Below are 15885 nucleotides of genomic sequence, written 5' to 3' on the forward strand. Positions count from 1 at the left end.
TTGCCGTAGCTTGGTTCTGTTTGAAGTTTCATACACTGATTTTTACGAAGTGTTGCCTGCTATGTGAAAGAATCAAGAGAAACTGGTATAAGTACTGAACTTTTATTTAGTTGAATTATAAACAGTTTAATACAATATACACATTGTACATCTCCCTAATGGGAGACAACAAAAAGGCATCAAGGTATATTATTGTGATATCCAAAACTTGCCTTGCCACAGACAAATGGCAAAATCAGTCATTAAAGTGTTTTACCATTTAGCTGACAGAAATTACAGTAAGTCTATTCAGGGCACAAATTAGGCAATTCAATACCCAAGCAACTTGACAAAAGTCTTATGAAGAAAGCATGTGAAAATATACCACTGATGATTGACCTATCTCCTAACAACAATTTAAACAAAATCCAGAGGGTGCACATGATTTAAACACAAAAAAAATAACACCCATCAAAGGCTCAATAACACGCTGCCTTAGAAGCGTGTCATTTTGAGACTAATTGTTCTCAAAGTGCTTGAAAGTTATCCAAAATCCTAACAACAACTGGCATCGAAAATCCCATTTTAAGTCAAATATGTGACAATGTTTTGTGATGTCATTAACCGTTAATGTTTGTAGCAGCATATTAACACCAAATTCCCTTCAAATGTCATCACAAAACAAAGCAATACACCTCTTAAGTGTTGAACCAAGCAACCAAAATACCATCAGCCCGAATGGCGCCGCATCACAAAATGAGCGCGAAGCACACATGGCATGAAGCGACGTCGTCTATTTACTGCACACAAAGCTGCTCCTCCTCACTTTACAAGCGTGACATATTATATAGTATGTTGTTTTTGCTGTTAACCTAATCTAAAGAATCAACATTAAACCTGTGTACTTTAAATATGGCCACTTATAAAGATTTCAAATACAAACTGAATGCTATTATGAATGGAAACATTTTCAATATAGTGATTCCAAACCACTGCGGCAGTTCTTATTAGTCTGACGTGAGAAATCAGGGTGCTGTGGCGATTTATAAAATTTCTTTTTTCCATCTTTTTAATGACAAACTTTGTCATTAAAATGTAATTGGCCAATATCAGGCTTTGCCCAAACCCCGGGATTTTTGCTGAGTATATTTTTTAACAGTACCAAATTACAACACAAGACAAAGATAATTACATTCAAAGAATTAAAAAAAAAAAAAATCTGCAGAAAAAAATAGTCCATTTCTTATTGCTTTCTGTTGTCTAGTTAAACAAATACTAAGGGACACAGTAAAGTAAAACCATCAAATGCTGAATAGGGAATTTTTTGTAAGCATGGCTATGCTCTTCCAATAATAACTACATTAGCCTACATTTCATACTGAGTAAGTAAATCAAGATAATTATTGCAGTGTTCCTCCTTTTTCTGGTAATGACCCTTTTCTTACCACCCCCCACCCCCCACCCCCAAAAAAAAAAAAGTTTGGGAAACCCTGTTTTAATAAATTGCAACCCTAAATTCAACATAATCAAGTATGAAGGATTCAAATAGTGGAATATGACATCTTATAAAAAGATGTTCCTATCTTTTTACAAGCAGAAGTGTCAGGACAATTACAGCTCGAGCTCCTTGGAATGAAGACGGCTGATGTAGGTAGTTCAATCCCTAGACATGCTTTTGGAAACACCGCCAATCGGATTCAACAAACGGCTTTATTTGACAAATTAAAGGGGAAGCATCCCTCTTCCATAACAGTGCCCAACTATTAACGCTTCATTCCGATAAAGAAAGGCATTTGAATCAGACGAGTTAAGACATGAAGTTACACTGCATAGTCATTTGCTTTACAACACGCTTACAAATTACTGACGAAAGCGTCACTAAAGAAACCGAACGAAAAAAGCTTCCCACCAGTGACGAAGCCCTTTTAAACGTCAGTGAGGTACTCCACACCGTACAAAAGGTGATGGCGACGGGAGCATCTGTGAGTAACACCAAGACTTTTTCAAGACTGAATGACGTCATAGTTCTGCGAAAGATACGAACGATGTGTAGCGTGTGTAAGGCAGCTTGACAAAATGGACGACGTACCTGACAGAACCTTGCACGCACAGGCCACTACATTAGGTACAATCGGATGCGACTCATCACGGCGGCTTGACGTCTCCTTGTTGAAAACAAGATTAATTTGTTCGTTTTTTTGTTAAATAAAAACATTTCATTGGCTCCTAATCACGCTGACAGAAATCCAATCCATTTAGCAGCCAATAAGTTAATCCTTTTTTTTTTCCCCTGATCTTGTCTCTGTGGCGCTGAATTGAGTTTTGTTTAAATGATTCACCTGTTTAAATATAAGACACAACTATTAATATAATGCACTCCAGTACAGCTTTCACTATTTTTCACACAAATGAATTTTTAAAAGTACACATTTAAATTTGATAAAGAAAAAAAATCCACTTTTGAGCAGCTGTGTTACATTTTACAAGGGGTCAGTCATCAGATTTGAAATTAGATTCTTCTGCAAATTCTAATTTTGTGTGGGAATGGAATTCTCATTGCAACAAAGAGGATTTCTCATTAAACCACACTTTGATTTTTTTCACGTTTTTGTTTTCTACCAGTTGTTAAGACTCTGGTGTTAACGGTTAATATGAATACTGTTCCGACACCAGACTGACATGTTAAAATGCTGTGCAGCTGTAATAGTGCCAGGTCAACAAATGTAACAGAAATTATTCATCACTTTGTTCTTTTGCTATCAAAGTTGCTTCAGGTTCAGTGTGCTGGTTTGTCTCCACCATAAACATTTGAATTTCGCACTTGAGCATCAAGTAGACCTCCTATTGGCTGCGACCCCATAAAAACTGATCAGCCGAGCCTGCAGAGGATAATTCTGGACACCCCCCCGTCCCTTTCTGCGATGAGCTCCATAGGAAGTAATCTGATCTTGTTTTTCACAAGTCCAAAAAAGTGAGCAGTTATTGTAGCTAAAATATATTGCAATTAAGAAATAGTGACCTCCATTGAAAATATTGGGGGGAAAAAAATGCTCTTGAAAAACTGAAAATGTGCAAGAGTTAAAGCTATGGCATCTGAATTTGTTAGTTTGCCTTTGTGTAGATTACGGAGAGGCAAAACAGTGTGGGTGAAGGGTTAAGGGGGTTCTTCTTGAGGTAGGGCGAAGTTAGCCTGCGGTATTACTTGACTTTATGAGCCCATTTGAGGTCATCAGCCCGGGGCTTCTCTCCAGTGACTCCCTGGATAAGATCTTCCAGGTTCTTCCAGAAGCCTAACTTCTCCAGGGGGTAGTTGAGCCAACCTGCATGACAATATAAACAATAATGCATTGGATTCAAATGGGGATTTTCATAACAGTCAAAGGTACTTTACATTGCGTTTTTCATTCACTTCATACTAAGTGGTGATAAGCTACTATTGTAGCCACAGCAGCCATGGGGAAGACTGACGGAAGCAAAGCAGTCGATTTGCACCATCTGGCCTCTGACCACCACCAACTACTCGTTCTCGCACTTCTAGCCAAGTCAATTAAGTGACAAATACAGTGGGGCAAATAAGTATTTAGTCAACCACTAATTGTGCAAGTTCTCCCACTTGAAAATATTAGAGGCCTGTAATTGTCAACATGGGTAAACCTCAACCATGAGAGACAGAATGTGAAAAAAAACAACAACAGAAAATCACATTGTTTGATTTTTAAACAATTTATTTGCAAATCATGGTGGAAAATAAGTATTTGGTCAATACCAAAAGTTCATCTCAATACTTTGTTATGTACCCTTTGTTGGCAATAACAGAGGCCAAACGTTTTCTGTAACTCTTCACAAGCTTTTCACACACTGTTGCTGGTATTTTGGCCCATTCCTCTTTGCAGATCTCCTCTAGAGCAGTGATATTTTGGGGCTGTCGTTGGGCAACATGGACTTTCAACTCCCTCCACAGATTTTCTATGGGGTTGAGATCTGGAGACTGGCTAAGCCACTCCATGACGTTGAAATGCTTCTTACGAAGCCACTCCTTTGTTGCCCTGGCTCTGTGTTTGGGATCATTGCCATGCTGAAAGACCCTCATCTTCAATGCCCTTGCTGATGGAAGGAGAGATTTTCACTCAAATCTCTGGCCCCATTCATTCTTTCCTTTACACAGATCAGTCGTCCTGGTCCCTTTGCAGAAAAACAGCTCCAAAGCATGATGTTTCCACCCCCATGCTTCACAGTGGGTATGGTGCAATTCAGTATTCTTTTTCCTCCAAACACGAGAACCTGCGTTTCTACCAAAAAGTTCTATTTTGGTTTCGTCTGACCATAACACATTTTACCAGTCCTCTTCTGGATCATCAAAATGCTCTCTAGCGAACCGCAGACGGGCCTGGACGTGTACTTTCTTCAGCAGGGGGACACGTCTGGCAGTGCAGGATTTGAGTCCCTGGCGGCACATTGTGTTACTGATAGTAGCCTTTGTTACTGTGGTCCCAGCTCTCTGGAGGTCATTCACTAGGTCCCCCCTGTGTGGTTCTGGAATTTTTGCTCACCGTTCTTGTTATCATTTTGACGCCACAGTGTGAGGAGGAAGTTGAAAGTCCGTGTTGCCCAACAACAGCCCCAAAACATCACTGCTCTAGAGGATATCTGCATGGAGGAATGGGCCAAAATGCCAGCAACAGTTTGTGAAAAGCTTGTGAAGAGTTACAGAAAACGTTTGGCCACCGCTATTGCCAACAAAGGGTACATAACAAAGTATTGAGATGAACTTTTGGTAATGACCAAATACTTATTTTCCACCATGATTTGCAAATAAATTCTTTAAAAATCAAACAATGTGATTTTCTGGGTTTTATTTTCCACATTCTGTCTCTCATGGTTGAGGTTTACCCATATTGACAATTACAGGCCTCTCTAATATGTTCAAGTGGGAGAACTTGCAAAATTAGTGGTTGACTAAATACTTATTTGCCCCACTGTACAAGTATCTTCACCATTACAAACTCATTTGTTGACACTGACGGTGCTGGACGTCCAATTCATTTTGATAGGGAGGGGAGCCAGCCTCTCCCTGTCAAAATGAATTGGACGTCAGTTGAAAGATAAAATGAGCACGAGAAGGCCAACCTGTGGTGATGCAGAAGTAGGTTTCATGAGGGGAGACGTGATGGATGCGGTGGTGCTTGCGTGGAAGGATGATGTGGCAGTCCTGCAGGAAGACCACCCAACGCGGGAGGCCAAAGTAGGTGTGGGACCATTTGTGGATTTGGTTGGTGAGGGTCACAAATATGCCCAGCGCAAACAGGTAGCAGTACCACGGGTACAGATGGTAGATCTCGGCTAAGATTAAAAGGGAGACGGAATAAGGTTCATTAAAGAAATAAATAGGCATAGGGCGATTATTGCTTTGAAGGTATACTGAGGTTTCAAAAAGTTATCATCTATTTCTTGTCTAGTTTTACACAACTCAGGTTGTTGTTCTTCTTATCGACACTAATCTTACTCTGCCATTCGTGAAATGATCATCTTGAAACTCTGTAGCTTCGTATCACGGGCCAATATCTACTGCTCCTCTGAGCCCAGTTATTCATATGTTTTTTCTTCTTTTGTATCAGGCTTGATTAATGAATTGCGGATATATTGGTGCCTGTAGGTTACTAGTTAACCAGTAGAGGCCATGCACGCACAGCACATGGAGTTATTGGTGCCCGTGTTGCCTGTAGGCCAGTGGTCTCCAACTGCTGGGCCGCGGACCGATACCGGTCCGTGGCGCATTTGGTACTGGGCCGCAAAAGAAATCATAATTAATTAACGACTGCATAATGGCCAAATTAACTTTAGCCTGTGCCCCTTAACACACCAGTATCCCTGTCTACTCTAGATATAATACTATAGGATGGAATGTCGTCATAGAAATCCATTTATTGGACTGCTAGCAGTACATCTTGTTTTGTATATTTATGTGCGCTTGTCCTCGACAATAATGTCTGACGTATGGCGGGCAAATCACATTTGTTCCCGGAAATAATTAGCCCCCACACTAGAACGACTGAAAAACAGACGTCTTTGGACAGATTTTTTATGGGTAAATGGGCACCTGACGAGTCAGAAGATGAGCCTACAACCTCGAAGAAAACAAAATCTACATTGCTTCCCAATCACTAAAGACCCACAAACTGCGAAGGAGTGGATTTGTGACCCGTTTGTGAATAAACCGAGTGATTTGAGCATGTAAGTGCAACAGGAGGATCAATTTGTAGAGATCACAAATGACGGCGACCTTAAACGTACATTTGAGACAACAACTCTACCGAGGTTCTGGATTAAAGTCATTCCGAAATATCCTGACATCGCTAAGAGGGCACTGAAAACCGTGCTACAATTTCCAACATTGCATCTTTGTGAAGCGGGCTTCTCTCACTTTACCATCACACATTGATGGGACCATCTCGTCTAAACAAAATAAGCTCAGGCCTCCCACTGATTCAGCGGGTGAGTTATATTTTCCCTGCACTTAACACAACGGGGCTGAAAACAAAAGTTATTTTATGTTTGCTGTACTTTTCTGCCGCACATTGCCGGTGTTCTGACAAATTTTGCATGCACGTAACGTTAAAAATGGCAGCAAATGCAGCGATTCCAAAGTACACACTACAAACTTTCTTTAAAGAAAGGAATACTAACTTACGTTTGCCATGTTAGCTGCACACAACAACTGCACGCAGCTCCCTCACTTAACATAGTTGCCGTGTCGTTAAGCATTAATTTACGCCATTTTCGTGTTGCACAAGTATGTTTATGATGTAAATAGTTTTTTAGCACCGTTGGATAACATTGAGAGTCCAACTGAATATAAAAGAGGGCTTTTTCACCTTCACAAAAGCTTTGGGAGCAAAATTTTATAAGGCTGCAAAATTTGACAGAACACCGGTCCGTGAAAAAAAAGGTTGGGGACCCCTGCTGTAGGCAACGACTTAGCCAGTAGAGGGCTGCGGCACACTTCTGCTGGTTTTACATCTGTAGAGCAGGGATTACCAACATGTTGCCTGCAGGCATCAGGTAGATTTTAAAAGACACCATAAATAATAAAAGTGCTTTTAAACACTGATTTTACACATTAATATATATTAAAACTTGAATTTCGGTTCTGTTATTATTTTCTAAAGGTTATTTTACACTCAGAATCTGATATCAGCCCACGCCTTGAAGTAAAGTTACCTGGGGAGAGGGTGAGAAAGTTAAAGGCCATGTTGGCAAGCGGGACGATGGTCAACATGCAGTTGTCGCCGTTGGTCTCAATGAAGTCATGACGGGTGATGGCCGTGGGGTCAATGTGGTGCTCTCTGAAGGGTCGGATAAAGGCCTATGTACAATATAACACGCTGCGTGTCAATACAGATTTTTAAAAAAATCTCCAGACGGGAAAAAAAACAATACTGTTGAGACTACCTTTCCAAATATGGGTAGATCCACCGATCCCCACGTGTCAGCCCCCCAGTGGACGAGCCCAGACGCAAAGTCTGCGGTTAGGATTCCTGCCGCTACACATTGGGGTTTGGAAAAATAAAAGTAATTTATTATGGTGTCACTTCCATGCACGCGTTTGCGAAATCAGTACTTACCAATACCCAACAGGATGGACCACAAATGTCCGAAGTGGAAATTGGCAAGGAGGTGAACGAAATTGAAGGCCATGAGAGAGAAGCAGAGGAGGACACTTGTCCATTCCTGGCATCTTTTGCCTTCAAGAACACAAAGTCAAACGGCAGGTCCGTTTAGAGCACTTTTGTGATACAAGGGGCTTTGCAACGGGAGATGAGGTCCTTTGTGACAATGCTTGGAACACAAACTAGCTGTCTTGAAGTGAGCCAAACATAGCTCTTATCTCAAATTGTCCAAACAACGGCTCATATATCGAAAAGTCCGAAGTCAGGCGCCGAGTATCTACAAGTGTTGCCTAACCGAACTTGACAACAATCCCTCCAAGTCATCAGCCAAAGGTTGGTAATAGAGCTGAAACAAATACTCGAGCAACTGTAGTACCTCGAGTTTAAAAACTGATCCGAGTAATTTTATTCACCTCGAGGAATCGTTTAAATTTGCCAGCTCCAAGCATCATGTTTTGAGCGGACTACTTTTAAAGCGGGACAACGTGCTGACGTCACGTGCGTTGAGGAAGAAGCAATCAAAAAAAAAAAAACCTTAGTGCAGCCGACAGCCGCTACAAACTACGCCGATGTTGCAAAAACTAGGCCCGCATGATGCTACGATGGTAGCAGGTAGCGTCTGATGCGTTTCATAGATATCACATGGATTTAGAACTAGATGTGAAATGACAGATTAGTTTGCCTGACAGAGGCGTTAGTAAACAGCCGGCATCTTAAAGCAGTAGACTTCTCAGCGCTAATAAATAAGATTAACGTTACTTTCACTCGCTCACGTCAGGTTAGCCCTGCATAGGGCTAGGTTTGTATTAATTATGACCACTGTCGATGCGTGGCTAACATGTCTTACATACAGGCTTTATTTAATCTGTGAAAACATAGTGCTCTAGAGAGATGAGGGTGTAAAATAAAAACAATAATGCTAACTGTAAATTTTAGCTCAGTAGTCATTACTGGGTAAAAAAAACAAATAGCACTGGTCCTTAATGTGCTACAATAGAGCAGGTATCCTACATTTATTTTGAAGACTGCAAAAACTCAAAATCCTCTCAGGACTTACAGTTTAGACCAGGGGTCGGCAACCTATGACACGCGTGTCAGCACTGGCACGCGAAGGGTTAACCAGTGACACGCGAGCGCATGGCTAAACAAAAACAAACCAAAAAAAATGCGTGTTATGTTTATTGTCAGTTGTATCTTTATCAGTTGCTGAAGCGCCCCATCTTGTGGCCGTTTTATTTATTGGTTCTAAAACAGTAGAAGAAAAATGCAAATAGGAAGTTCTTCAAATGTGATTCAGTGTGTTACATGGCAGCTCCACTCTCACAACTTCTGTGGCATTTGTGTTTGTTAGAGCAACGTCTGAGTATTTTGTTGTCAAATTGAGAATTTCACTCTTTATATTGTCTTTAGGTTGCATGTTTGAGGGGAAATGTGTTTGATATTTCTAATTAAGAACTACTGAATACAGGCTAATTGTGTTTGCATATATGGATGGCATTTTTGTTATTTGCAGCATTGTTGCTGATTGCATGTATTTTTTCATTGTTTTAGTCTCACAAAAAAGGAAAGAGAGACATTTTATAAATAAGTATAACACCATTTACCATTTACTGAAAACATCCGGAGTGTGAACCTTTTCATGTTTAGCTGCTTGGATAGCGGAAGCGAGCCCATTTACAATGCGCCTTTTTACCGGAAATCAAGGCATTTTCAGTTGCGCGCCCTGTTATTTAGGGGCTTTACGGGAGCGCCCCTCTCACCCACTCTGCCTGTGGCGTTTTATGCGAGCAATAATGGATTTTGAGCACACCTCCAGCTCTTCCTCTATTTCTCGATTCCTGCGCTTGTCGGATTTTTTCTCTGCGCGTTTAATTCAGCCCACGCTACTAACGTGTCACAAAGCCGACCAATCAGAGAGCTGGCGGAAGTACACAGTGTTACCAATTGCACTTTTTGGTAATTGCAGTGGTTTCAACTCTGCACCGTAGTGTGTAGTAGACAGGCGATTAACGTGGCTTGTTGTCGTCGATTCGCCCGGTGCTTACTTCAGAGAGGTGGTGATGTGTATAAAAACACAGTGACACGTTGGATTGCATTTTGCTGGAGACTTATTAACAAAACTAAAACCATCATGGGACACAGCCACTTTTCACTGCGCTCTTCGCACAACTCTCTCTCTCTCAACACCTTGTTTCGCTGCCTCTCTTTTGCTCACCCTTAACTAGTAAGCCGGTCATACTGTCGGGGACAGCGGCCCCTTGGGGATGCCGGTAACAACTGGTTGGCTGGTTACTTCCGCTAGCTCTGTGCATTATGCCTCAAGAGCGTTTTGTGTGTGTGTCACACAACAAGTGTCAAACGCCACTATGAGACAAAACAAGAAAATTCATGGAAAACAGGGCCAGGGATCACATTAAGGCATCTTTTGTATTTGTTATATAAAATCTAAAATTGTGCATAGAATTCACTGTTAGTGAACAAGACAAAGTAGTCGCCTGTTCTGACTTTGAAGGTTAAAACAGCCCGCTCTGTACTGTGAGAGACCTGCACTGAGAATCACGCTTGTTCCCGTTTTCTTGCTGGGTTGTGTGTGTGATATGTTTACATAAGATGATGCTCAAGTTTTGATATTTTCTACAATATACATTTATTTTTCAGTTATTTGATAAAGAATGGTAGTTGTAAGATTTCAACGTATGTTCACGTTGTTTTCTTTGGAGTAAAATTACAGCTCTGTTGGATATAAAAATTCAGATGTGCGTCATTAATCTTGGTGTGGCACACTGATTGACAAGAAAATTTGAAAGTGGCACGCCACACCAAAAAGGTTGCTGACACCTGGTTTAGACTAACTTAAAACCTAACTAGAACTTAAAAATAGCTTGACACAAATGGAAATTCAATTGAAACACGTGGAGAAAACACCTAAATTAAGTGATGTGTGTTCTCAAGCGTTATGACATTTTTAGGTAAGAAATATATATACATATATATTTTATTTTATAAGATCCATAAGTTTTTTGAGTGAAAACAGTGAATTTTCATTTATTTTAATTCATTTTAATTTTAATTAATCTTTTCTATTCTAGTCACATCTGAGATGCAATTGTTGGCTGTTTTCAACAATGTGCATTGAAAATAAAGACATTGACTGAAAATGGTTCAATACTGGATGAAATGTCTTGTTTTCTCATGTATATTTATAATTGCTCTTTACCTAAAAAAAAAAAAATTTCATCCGATTACTCAATTAATCGATAGAATTTTCAGTCAGTTACTCGATTATTAAAATATTCGATAGCTGCAGCCCTAGTTGGTAACCACTTCCAATCTCGACGTAATGACATAACGGTCATCTGTCTGGCCCCATGAGCGTCTGCTGGTTCAGAGTGACAAGCAGCCAATTAATAAGTGGCTCACGACGAGTTCAAACTGCAAAACGGAAATCAACATCAGATGCTCATCGAATTCCCGCAAGGCTTTTGGTGGACTTTGTGTCCTTACTTTACTCATGTGGTGTAACTACAGCTTATTCTTGTTTAAAATTCAAAGGCAACAAACGGCGACTCAAAACCATATTGCATGCCTCACGTGATTCTCATTGTGCAACGAACGAGCACTGCCATGTCGACGTCGGTCAGTATAACATCTACGGATCCGCTTATTTAGTCGTCTTCTTCGTGTTCATAGTACTCGACGCGTGACTCGGTAACTCCCGCAGAGTACATAAGACCCGGTGCTATGTTACAGTCCGGGTGGGCACTTGCACCGGAGCAACAACGCTAGTATTGAGGCGCAAGGAGGCGCACGGATCGACTTACTCACCTGGGGAATATAAAGTGGCCAATTCTCGTGCGCCGGCGTGCTGTGGCCCCCACCTGGCCGCGCCCCGGCCGGGTCCATGCCGCTCGGGGTTCTGTAATTCCTCTCCACAGCCGCTCCCGTCCACCATTCTCGCCATTTCTCCACTTTGGGCCCAGCCCCTTCAGTTGGGTTTGCGTGCTCCTCGTCAGGAACCAACGAAAACGTCAACTTCTCAGCCCACAACGAGACGAGCGATTTAAACCAATGAAGTGCGAGACACCGAGGCCGGCGGCCAATTGTCACGCGCAAGGGTGTCGGCATCTGACCAATGGCGTTACGAGAAGGGGAAAGTGCTTCCTGGTTACGCATGACCCCACCCGAACCGTTTTGGGGAGCCACTGGCCCTCCCCACAACATTTGTTATACATAATGCTGGACAGCAGATGGCGAGAAAGCGTCACTGACGTATTGATGAGAACTCGCCAAACTTCTTGAAACAGAGCAACATAAACCATAATGTTTCCTGATTTGAAGTAACGTCACTATGTAATGCAAAGCAGTGACTGCATCGTTCCATAGACAGAATCATTTTTTTGTATGAGATTAACGTCAAGGCCATTTTCGACAGCAAATAAATTATTCGTATAACATATCCGTAAATTTTAAGTTTACACTACATACTCGACTCTGGTACGTTTTTCATTATTTATTTCTAAATTCCACAATTAAGTTTGACTATTTACAGGGAAAATTACTTTTTAAAAAAAAGGAATCCTATATTATCAGTTATTGTATTTTTTATAGTGTTTTTATATTTTTTCGATATGTTTATAAATACATTTATAAAATATTGAATATAACAATATTACTAAAACCAAAATGAATAAAAACTTAAATACCTTGTCATTATCGCCAACAAAATAATTGTCTCAAGTTTGTTTGTTTGAGAGAGAGAGAGAGAGAGAGAGAGAGAGAGAGAGAGAGAGAGAGAGAGAGCGAGAGAGAGAGAGAGAGAGAGAGAGAGAGAGAGAGAGAGAGAGAGAGAGAGAGAGAAATACACAGTACAAAAAAAAACACATTTGTAGTATTTGACTCATTGCCCCCCACAAACAGCGTTACATGTCCAATTCATTTGAAGAGGACTGGCTGTGGACGTTCATTCACTGCCAGCCTCCCTAGGCAAAAATAGATTGGACGTCTCGCGCCATGAATGACAGCCAGTGAGTCAGAGTATTTCTAAAAATCTCTGCTAGTGTTTGCAGTTCCAAACCATCAGTTTAAAACCTGCAGTTTTGCAACATTCCTATATGAAATCACATTGCCCCAAAACTGGTAACTTACTTTTAGAAAACCAGATTTCACACTGAGTAAACTGAAATGAAGTCATTATTTTAAGTGCTTAATCGCTGAGATTGTTATGTCAAATATGGGTTTTGATTTTTCCTCACAGCCTCATTTTGAGTTTGCCAAATGTTTTCTTTTGCCGCGAGGTGGCAGCAAATGCTCAAATGAAAACTTTCACAACTAAACTTGAGAAACAACGGGTTACCTATTTTCATTAGTTTGTATCATGGTACACAGTCAAACCTTTGACACTAGTTTTCCATGTTCACAAATTGCATTATTTATCTATTCTGCTTCTACAATTAACTCATTGGCTGCCACTGACGGCGCTAGTCATTCACTGCTATCCCTCGACGTCAAAATGGATTGGACGTCTGGCGCTTTCAATTTTAATGACAAATGAGCATTCACCAAGTTAATTCTAACAATAACAGTATTTATGAATAATATAATACCAATGCACAGCCATTAAGGAGACCGCCCACCCAAAAAAAAAATACTTTTTTCCCCCGATATTATGTCCATTTTTCAATTTCTATGAACAAATGCAAATATTTGCTATTTTAGATGCTAAAATGTTGTCAATATCTTAAATAATAAAATTAGGCATAGCTATAAAAAGCTAAATCAGAGGAAATTATGAAAAATGTATAGACTGTAAACGAACACAAAAACAACATCGACGATATAAATACTAAATAGCATATATGCGTGAATAAAATTCAATGACTACTACGCGTGTACGTGCTTGTGCGTGTTTTGGGGGATAATCTGGAATTGCGGCTAGTGCTGACGTCATAATTACGCAGCATCCTTTGAAGCGCCTGGTGAAATTTTCCATTATCGACTTTAGAGGGCGTGATGGGAGCGATCGTCAACAAGTGCCAATACACTTCTTGTTTGTGGACGCTGCGTGTGCAGTCGAACATGTATCCAGTTGAGCGTTAATGTTAAATGACTGCATGTCTTCAAATTGGAATGTTTGGGAATAATACATATATAAAAATGCATGGAGTTCAGGGCAAGTGTTTCAAGCGCGCTCCTTGGACACGTCACACACCTGCCAGTTAAGCCACGCCCATCGCCTGCAATAAAACTTCCCCCGTGACAGGAAGACCTGTCAAACCTCCAAATCCACAGTGAGCACAACTTGTCGGCACACACGTATTGGAGCCAGACGAGGGGCGGCTGGGAGCAATTCACTCACAGGTACGCAGCCAGAGGCAAAACAAAAGCAAAATTGCGACACTCGCAGAAAGCGACTCGGGCGCCCTCCATGCTCGGGTGTTGAGATCCATGGAAGTGGCCGGTTTCTACGACGAGGGCGGCTTTGCTATCCACGCGAGAGACGGCATTCTCAACCCGGGCGGCTCATACTGGAGGCTCGGAGACTCGATGACGGAGTTGGGCATCGAGGAGCGAGAGAGAGCGATCGACTTTAGCGTCTACTTGGATCCGGCGGCCGCCGCCGCCGTGCACTGCCCGCAGCTGGCGGCGCACTCGCACCCTCCCCAGGGCGACGTCTTCTCCGACTTTCTGGCCGAGAACAAGCTCAAGAGAGCGGCCACTTTTAAGAACTACACGCTGCTCAACGAGCTGGAGGCGGCTCAGAGAGACGGTCCGAGGGACCCCCGGGGTCCGCCCTACGGGTTGAGCTACGGCGACCTCCAGGAGACGCGCGTGGACAGTGTGCTCGCCTCTGAGCTGGTCCGCTACCGCGCCTCTAGAGACGACAGCAACCAGGAGGACGCCAAGATGGACAACGGCTCGTCCGCTTTCGACATGCGCCCCTACCTGCAGTACCAGTCTACCGGGAGCAGCGTAGGCAACATCTCCACGGCGTCGTCCACTTGCTCCAGCCCGCCCGGAACCCCCGCGCCGGCCACTCAGGGCAGGTCCCCGAGGTCCCCGTCGCACGGGACCAAGCTCTCCGGCGGCAAGACTAAAAAGCGCCTGGACAAGGACAGCGACGAGTACCGGCAGAGGCGCGAGAGGAACAACTTGGCCGTGCGGAAGAGCCGCGACAAAGCCAAAATGCGCAACTTGGAGACGCAGCACAAAGTGTTAGAACTGGCGGCTGAGAACGATCGTTTACAGAAGAGAGTAGAGCAGCTGTCCAGGGAGCTGGCCACCCTGCGCAACCTGCTCTCGGCCACCGGACAGTGTTAAACGCCTCGGGCTTGCTCCCGAGCCTCGCCCCCTCCGCGGACTCGAGACGAGACCTTGCTAGGAGAAATGACTATTGAGGGGGGTGACTTGCGATCAGTTTACAAGGACACTTTACAATCAGACTCTTCCGAAGAAGTGGCTATTGCACGGATTGCGCAACACTCTTCTACGCGTCTAATTGTGCATATGCAGTATTTGTGTGCAGGCTCGAGCAAATTACATGCGATTGGCCAATTTCCACGTGAATATGTCGAAGTGGAGCAGAGGCTGCTTGTCAAGCGAAGAGTTGTGCTGCAGTGAAATGATGCAACTCTTGGTAATAACACAGGCAACGGATGAAATAAGTGGAATTATTTAATATCAACGATGTGAAATGTATTAATTGTACTTGATATTTTATGGAATTAAAACAATTTCTACTTTGGTCTAAACAATTTCACTGGCACATCTTTATTTCTGATGAGTCTTTTTTTTTGGGGGGGGGGGGGGGGTCAGGAGAGATCTTGTCTGTCTGCCACCTTTTGGAAAAACTGAAAAATTCAAGCACCGTTTCCTAATTAAAAAAACAACAACATGGAGATGTCTGAATAAATGACATATCCGTTTGTTTAATGACTACATTGTCATGTTTTTTTTTAGGATATATGATGCCAACAATAAATTTGCATATAGTGAGCCGTGACTCTTGGCTGTAGAAATAGCTGCTGCAACATTTTTGTGGCATGTGTCCGTGTCTTACGGAACAAACTGATTTGCCACAAATGTCCTGAGATCTTTGCCGTTTTGGGCCGGCGGCAATAATGCTGAGAACAGCACATAAAAAGCAGAAATGTCGGCTTTATCTGCAGCACACGGCTCTGTCAATAGTCTGCTGGGTCCACTGGCCCGCCACGGGGGGGTTCAAGGTTGCGGGCAAATTAAT

The 15885-nt window shown here is 42.3% G+C and overlaps 2 protein-coding genes across 2 annotated transcripts; one reads left to right on the top strand and one right to left on the bottom strand.

Moving 5' to 3' along the window:
- Nucleotides 1–86: 86 nt before the first annotated feature.
- On the bottom strand, nt 87–11694 carry peds1 (plasmanylethanolamine desaturase 1). The gene is made up of 6 exons (XM_057830276.1): nt 11472–11694; nt 7602–7721; nt 7429–7520; nt 7198–7342; nt 5107–5319; nt 87–3299 (listed from the first exon to the last, which is right to left on the bottom strand). The coding sequence occupies exons 1-6, from the start codon at nt 11605–11607 to the stop codon at nt 3178–3180; spliced, it is 828 nt and encodes a 275-aa protein (XP_057686259.1). The 5' UTR covers nt 11608–11694; the 3' UTR covers nt 87–3177.
- Nucleotides 11695–13901: 2207 nt separating this feature from the next.
- Nucleotides 13902–15397, top strand: cebpb (CCAAT enhancer binding protein beta). The gene has a single exon (XM_057830275.1). The coding sequence runs from the start codon at nt 14091–14093 to the stop codon at nt 14961–14963; it is 873 nt and encodes a 290-aa protein (XP_057686258.1). The 5' UTR covers nt 13902–14090; the 3' UTR covers nt 14964–15397.
- The last annotated feature ends 488 nt before the right edge of the window (nt 15398–15885 follow it).

Source organism: Corythoichthys intestinalis, chromosome 2 (genome assembly GCF_030265065.1).
Source record: "Corythoichthys intestinalis isolate RoL2023-P3 chromosome 2, ASM3026506v1, whole genome shotgun sequence".
Lineage (NCBI taxonomy): Eukaryota > Metazoa > Chordata > Actinopteri > Syngnathiformes > Syngnathidae > Corythoichthys > Corythoichthys intestinalis.

Bases quoted from the DNA above. Each gene is read 5' to 3' on its own strand.
- cebpb (XM_057830275.1), top strand. From the start codon at position 14,091: ATGGAAGTGGCCGGTTTCTACGACGAGGGCGGCTTTGCTATCCACGCG.
- peds1 (XM_057830276.1), bottom strand. From the start codon at position 11,607: ATGGCGAGAATGGTGGACGGGAGCGGCTGTGGAGAGGAATTACAGAAC. The intron at 7,521-7,601 runs GTAAGTACTGAT...CCCAATGTGTAG, and splicing joins GTCCATCCTGTTGGGTATTG to CGGCAGGAATCCTAACCGCA. The intron at 3,300-5,106 runs GTTGGCCTTCTC...ATTGTCATGCAG, and splicing joins CTACTTCTGCATCACCACAG to GTTGGCTCAACTACCCCCTG.